The following is a 7555-nucleotide window of genomic DNA, read 5'->3' as shown; positions in this document are numbered from 1 at the left end:
TGAACTAGATCAATTTCAAGAATCATTTGAGAAAAACCGATTAAGTGTTTTTTTTAACAAACGATATTTGCACTAAATGAGAAGGGTTTGAGCTTAACCTTAGAATGTGCTTGCAATTATGTGATTCAAATTCTCTTTTGAAGAGAATTGACAAGTGAAGACAAACATCACTAAATCGTAATATTAAGTGGCAACATTATAGTTATATTTGATAAAAAACTTGTAACAAGTAATATTTGCGAGAGAGGATTTGACGAGGATCCTTAAATCACATTTGTTTATCATATATCGTACGATAAAAAATCATTGTAAATTTTTTTTTATTTAAAATTGAATATAAACAGTATCTGATGAAAACTAACTGCACAATGCACGATGAATAAATATGATCAAAGATCTTAGCTAAATCGGATCCTCTCTCGATATTTGCAACCGAAACCAATGGGGTAACCCTAGTACATTCCTCCACGAAAGGATTTTGGTTTCTGAAAGCAACCAAAACGACGCCGTTGCGGGAATTCAATACCCCAAAAAGAAACAGGTGGGCGCGGGGCGTGCGAAAAAATACCCCTTCAATTCGATCGACGCGCGCGACAGGGCGTGAAAAATGTCATAACGCATTCTCACGGTCTTCTTCCTCTCTCTCTCTCTCTCTCTCTCTCTCTAATCCTAGACTTCTAGAGAGAGAAAGTCCTCACACTTTCCACTTCTATCCCTCCCCATCCCTCCAATTCCCATCCCTGCCCCCACCCGCTTCTCAAGTTTAGCTGACTCCCTCTCTCCAAGACTTAGGTTTGGTCAAGGCCTCGTACGGCCCCAATTTTTCTTTCTTTTTAGGGATTTTTTAGGTCTGATTTAGGGCTAGGGTTTCTCTGTGAGAGATCGTTTCGAGTTTTGGGGATGGCGATGGAGCCGCGGGTCGGCGGCAGGTTTCGACTTGGCCGGAAGATCGGTAGCGGATCTTTCGGAGAGATCTACCTAGGTTTTTTATCTTTACCTTTTCGGTGATGATTTTTGTTAGTTTTTATTTTTTCAATGTTATTTCTTTTTTATTTTATTTTTCTGTTATTATTTTCAGGTACTAATATTCAGACAAATGAGGAGGTTGCGATTAAGCTTGTAAGTTCTGTTTTAATTCACTTATTTTCTTGGAATTATTATTTTTTTTTCCGCATTGAGAAATTATCAGTTTTTTCTTGGATATTTATGCTTTTATGTAAGAATCTTTTTGCCAAATTGACTTCAAAACTGTGATCAATTTGTAGTTGTGTCATTGCTTGCTGAAGTGATGATCATGCTGTATAGAAACAGACTATGTTTGGATGAGTGTTTAGAAGTGTAAATTTGGGCTCGTTTTAATGCTCAAATGTGACTTTGGCGGGTTTTAAATTGTGTTTCGCTGTTGTAAACTTAAGGAGGGCATTATGATTGTGGCATGATGTTCACAGTTGAAACTGAACCTAGTTTGCTTTATGATCTTTGGATTTGTACTTGTCGACCCATCTTCCACGTTGTGGGTGGTTGAAATCGGGTGATATTGGGCAATGAAAATTTGAAAAAGCAGAATGTGATTTTGTATGGTTGAGCTTAGTTTGGGCACGTCAGTTCACTGTATTGGGTGCCCCAAGTGGAGTAGTCCATTCGATACTTTGGTGTCAAGACACTATAGAAGTAGATATTGGAATGTCTAAACTTAGCTATTGACAGGTTACCAGGTTACAATCAAGTGGCCCTAGTGAACCTGAACTTTCTAATGCTTCAACTGACCCCTGTGGATTACGATAGTTTCATCTACATATTTCTTTTTTTTCTTTTCTTTAGCAAGTCGTTGTGACTGTAAAATTGCCTGCTGTTTGATCCCTTGAACTTTGTTGTGAGGATAAACGTTAAGAAGTCAGGTTGTGTGCATATTTGGATGAATATGCTGTTTTATATATATATATAATATTATTAAATTCAATGTACTTCTTTTTCTCAGGAAAATGTCAAAACGAAGCATCCACAATTGTTGTATGAATCAAAGCTGTATAAAATACTACAGGGAGGAAGTAATGGCCTTTACCATTATCCATGTTGCTTTTTAATATTTTGTAAGGTCCAGTATATATCTTTCTGAACTGGCTGCTATATACAATTTTCGCAGCTGGAGTTCCAAACGTGAGATGGTATGGCACTGAAGGAGACTATAATGTTCTTGTGATGGATTTACTGGGACCTAGTCTTGAGGATTTGTTCAACTTTTGCAGTAGGAAATTATCTCTTAAGACTGTTCTCATGCTTGCAGATCAAATGGTAGGATTTTTTTTTTTTTGCACACATGCATATTCTTCTAAAATCTAATCCTCCTTACAGCTTGATCATCCTAGTCTTGAAATTTGTGTTAGATCAATCGAGTGGAGTTTGTTCATTCCAAGTCCTTTCTACACCGTGATATTAAACCAGACAATTTCCTAATGGGTTTGGGTCGACGAGCAAATCAGGTTTTTGGAACTTGCTATTTAAATTTGTTTTTCTTTCTTAAGATGTGTTCTATGTAACTCACTATTAAATCTCTTCTTTCATGTAGATTTACATCATTGACTTCGGTCTCGCTAAGAAGTATAGAGACACTTCGACTCATCAGCATATTCCTTATAGGTTGGTTTGTTTGGATTATTTAATAAATGATTCTTTGTTTATATTAATTAGTTACATAGCTCACCTCAAATATGAAATGCTGTTAGTTCTGTTTGTCTTGTTGCTATTTTTAATAGTAAAATGTGTTTTCAGATGTACGGCCAATTCTTTAAGTGGTTGGTCTTTTTTGTGTCTGTTTGTTTTAAACTCTTGCTGCAATTGATGTCCAGTGTACCATCGATGGATAATCACTTTGAAGTAGCACCATTAATAGAATAATTTAGGTGCATGGACTGTGTTCTAAAATCTTTTATTTTTGTCTGGTCAAGTTTTGATCTGGTCTAGAGCAGGTTTCATCAACCATCTTGTATCTAATGATTATTGATGTTTAGTTCCATTCAAGGGGATGGAGGGCTGGAGTTCGTCAGTATCTAGACCACAAATAAATTATTAAGGAAGAAAATCGCACAATATTGTTTGCATGCAATTTATTCTTTATATGGAAATCAATTTTTCCTTTCATTTTGGGAGCTGCCCCAGTTCCCAGTTCAAGACTGTTTTGACGATTCATGTCTTTCTTAGCTTTTCTATGTATTGTTAATTTGGTTTTTGTTTAACTACAGAGAAAATAAGAATTTGACTGGTACTGCAAGATATGCAAGCATGAATACTCACCTTGGCATTGGTAAGCAAGCTCTCTCACTCTCTTAACTTTTTCTCTTCCTTGTTCCCGCCTTTCATGTGCTGATCATGTTAATTTTATGCTGTGTAGAACAAAGCCGCAGGGATGATTTAGAATCACTTGGATATGTGCTCATGTACTTTCTAAGAGGAAGGTAATTGTTGTGCCTGCCATTGTTACGTATGTGTATATATTTAATTGGGTATTTATCACAAATGATCCTTGAAAATGACCAAACTCATCATTTTGGTCCCTCAATGTCAAAATCATTCAATGTCGTTCCTAAAATTGGCTGTCCCAAATTAATTTGGTCCTGTTACTATTCCTTCAAAACTTTTGTTAATATGCTCACGTGACATAAATGGGACCCATTGACACAATAATATGGTGCCACATGGTATTTTACAAAAACTACACTTTAAAAGAAAAATCTTTTAAATCAAAATTATATAAGAATAAAATAATAATTTTTTTTTTTTTAAAAGCATAATATCGTCTCCTTCTGCGGCATATCCTTGTCATACTTCGACGTTTCTCGAACCTAGGCACCAACTGCTGCCAGCCACCTCTTCTTCTAGATTTGGGCCGCTAGTACCATCTCTTCGTCGAGCTGCCCATCCTTATTAATCGACTGACTCCTCCGTCCCTGTCTATTCATATGCCCATCCCTTCCCGTCAAATTGCCGCCGCGAGCATCTAATCAGCCGGATCCACCCTTCCTCGTCAACTCTCCTCCCCATGGAACTGCTACACCGAGACCCTTTCCCTCTTCTCCTCATCGATCTGCTCAAACACAAATGCTCTCCCAATAGATATGTAAGTATTTGAATCATCTGATAAAGGTCGCAGCTCCTCTAGGGTTAGAAAGCACACTTCTTTTCTCCTTCCTTGTTCAGCGTCTGCATCTGCGCCTGCTTCAATTTAGCAGTGGGCTAATCATGCGGCCTGTTGTCTTCGTCGACCATTTTCCCCAAGATTGAATCTTTCTGAGTTCTTGGTTTTTATTTAGTTTATTTTTCTTTTCCCTTTATATTTAGTTTTAATAAGTTACAGAACTTTAAAGTCTCTTTTTTGTACTAACCATGTGACATCGTATTATTGGACTTGTAGACCCTACATGTGTGCCACATCAGTATAATTGACAGAATGCTTAAAGGAACAAATTGATTTGGGACAACCAATATCATGGACAACATTGATTTATTTTGAAATTGAGGGACCAAAATGAGGAGTTAGACCAATTTCAGGGACCATTTGTGATAAAAAGCCTATATAATTTCTCATGTTCTATTATTTTATGACTTTTTTTCCCCTTCTTTAGTCTTCCTTGGCAGGGATTGAAAGCAGGAACGAAAAAGCAAAAGTATGAGAAGATCAGTGAAAAGAAAGTGTCAACTTCGATCGAGGTAAGCTGAAATCTATTGATAACAATTCTTTGTTAATTTTTGTATAAAGACATAAGATTATATATAATAATTCAGTAGAAATATTGACTGCTTTTCTCTTGATTCTTTCATAGGCATTATGCCGTGGGTATCCCACAGAGTTTGCGTCGTACTTCCATTACTGTAGGTCTCTGCGATTTGATGATAAACCAGATTATGCTTATCTGAAGAGACTCTTTCGTGATCTTTTTATTCGGGAAGGTTTGAAATCTTTCTTTGATAGGTTACTGGAAGCAGCTCTAGTGATGTTAGCGTCGTTAGACTTGCCTACTGACATGGTTATCTTCTTTCTTCAGGTTTTCAGTTTGATTATGTCTTTGATTGGACTATCTTGAAATATCAGCAGTCACAGATTGCCACACCTCCTACTCGACCTCTTGTAAGTGATGTAGTGGTACGTTTTCAGTGCATTTTAGTGCATACATTTATCTGACATTACATAATATGTAATAGGGTCCTAATGCTGGACCGAGCTCTGGCTTGCCTCCCACTGTTGCAAATGCTGGAAGACAATCTGGTAATTCTGCCATTCTTTTCATTTTCTACATAACAGCTCCATTTACACGTCAAAACTCTGTTTCACGTCTCCCTGTTTACTTAGTGCCTTGGAAAGTGCACTCACAAAATTTTTTGCTGCATCATGCGGGTTACTTTATGTGGCTACTTGAAGTGTTCTCCGTATCTTCTTGAAGAGCGGCTTATTATATTTTATTCTAGTAATTGTATGTCTTTCTCTTCAAGTAGCTCAAGTGTTAGTTATTCATCTTCTTATTCTTAACTTTTCTGTAGGTGGTGAGGAAGGTAGACCAACTGGTTGGTCGTCGTCAGATCCTTCTCGTAGGAGAAACTCTGGACCACTTGTAAATTCTGGAAACCTGTCCAGACAAAAAAGTCCTGCAAATGATCCATCTCATTCTAAAGATGCAATGGTAAAACATTTCTGTTTGTATCATGATTCATTTAAGTTTCATCCTGTTTTGGTTGTTTTTTGATATACCAGTTTGACAAGTTCATCTCAGTTCTACAGCTAGTTTGTTTTATTCATTGCTATTTGGGTTTGTACCATCTTGGATTAATTTATTCCATTCATTTTGCTTTGATCATGCAGTTACCAAGTTCTAATTTCATGCGGTCAAGTGGATCATCGAGGAGGGCTGCAGTCTCAAGCAGTCGGGATGCTGTGTTTGCTAGCAGTGAAACTGATCCCTCTCGCCTTCAAACCACAGAAATAAGTCCTGGAACACTAGGTAAAATTTCTAGTGGCCAAAGAAGTTCACCGGTTGTGCCTTCAGATAGCAACCGTACTTCTTCAGGAAGAAATATTTCAAACACAAAGAACTTAGAGTCCACTCTCAAGGGTATTGAGAGCCTGCATTTTAATAATGATGATAGAGTACAGTATTAACAGCAGCCTCTCTCAATTTCCGGTACTGTAAATTTTAAAAACCGTATACATTTGTCGGTGGAATTTGTTTTGAAAGTGTAGTATGTTTGAGGAAAGCTGCAACTTTTGGGGGCCGTCTCTCGAAAGCAGTTTGCAATAAAGACGCAATACAGAAGTGGAAATTGGATGCCCCGGAAACCTACCAGGTAAAAAGGCCTCTGTCAATACAGTTCAAGTTGGGTCGCCCTGGTTTCACCTTCTAAAATACCTTTGTTTCCAAGTAACTTGATGTTATCATGTATGTTTGTGCTTTTCATCAAACATTACGTGTGCCTCGAATGCAGAGAGACACTGTAAAACTGTAAGTACACCAATGTTTTGATTTGTTGATGCATATTATGATAATGTAATCCTCCTTGTTATAAATAGTTAAAGTACCGAGGGTTAAGACGTACGAGTTGATGTTACGTATATTTTTGGGGCAATGTATGTCAATATTTACATGTATGGAAATTTATGACACAAGATTGTATCGATTTCTTGTATTGGGTGTTTTCTCTAACTAAAATTATAGATTTGAGTTGCCAACCATCCCACGCTTGGCCACTTTGCTGGGAAATTGCAATTTCCCGGGTCTTGCTGCCCGCGTTTAGCGTGTTTCTTGAGCGCGCCCTACCTGCCAATCAACTATAGCCAAGAGAGGCTGGCTCACCGCGTGCGCTGTTGAAATTTTACGAGGTTCGCTGTGCGTTCTGTCGATACTTTGTGAGGCTCATTGAAAATATGTTGACATTTTGCACGGCTTACTGCACACCATGTGATGATAGCGAGGGTCGCTACACATGCTACTGTCCAACCAAACCTAAGAACCCTAGCTCACAATCTAGACATGCTTTCTAACAGTTTCTCGACAGCAACTCTTCTCTTGACACCAAAACTTGACACCATGAATTTCAAACATCAAATCTTGGCAGGCACCCATGTCATTGACATGTTCTCTCGACAACAAGCTTTCCATGACATCCGGATCCAACCCTAGCCACCCCTTGTAGCCTTCACTATAGAACTTACCATCGCCTTTCCCTTGCTATCGTGACATGATTTCAAGGCATCGCACCTTCTTGTGGCCATGTCACTTGGTACCCCAACAAAAGAGTTCGACACCAACCTTCTTCGTCGGAGGTTATCTCAACGACCTCCTTTATTTGTTCCTCCTAATTATCGGAACTGATTACGAACATCTCTTTCCAAGACCACTCCATCTGATCTTCCATGCCTTGATCTTCTTCGCTTGGCCCGTCTAAGTCACCACCTTGGATTCCTTGTGAAACATCCAAGTAACCGCCTTGGACTTCCAAAGTTGCTTCCCTCCTCATAGCAACATTCTTCTCAATACCAGCTAAGGCCTCGCGACCGCAATCTTCTTCC

The 7555-nt window shown here is 38.4% G+C and overlaps 1 protein-coding gene across 1 annotated transcript; it reads left to right on the top strand.

The window, feature by feature from the left end:
• Nucleotides 1-566: 566 nt before the first annotated feature.
• On the top strand, nt 567-6581 carry LOC137707565 (casein kinase 1-like protein 2). The gene is made up of 14 exons (XM_068446462.2): nt 567-982; nt 1079-1119; nt 1979-2048; nt 2144-2292; nt 2385-2480; nt 2567-2637; nt 3240-3301; nt 3389-3452; nt 4620-4704; nt 4818-4944; nt 5040-5122; nt 5197-5260; nt 5533-5672; nt 5852-6581. Exons 1-14 carry the CDS (start codon nt 901-903, stop codon nt 6146-6148), a joined length of 1431 nt encoding a protein of 476 aa, XP_068302563.2. The 5' UTR covers nt 567-900; the 3' UTR covers nt 6149-6581.
• Nucleotides 6582-7555: the final 974 nt, after the last annotated feature.

Source organism: Pyrus communis, chromosome 17, assembly GCF_041283825.1.
Source record: "Pyrus communis isolate YQ-2024b chromosome 17, ASM4128382v1, whole genome shotgun sequence".
Lineage (NCBI taxonomy): Eukaryota > Viridiplantae > Streptophyta > Magnoliopsida > Rosales > Rosaceae > Pyrus > Pyrus communis.
Note: the sequence above shows the minus strand (reverse complement) of the source record. Positions and strands in the feature narration are given on the sequence as shown.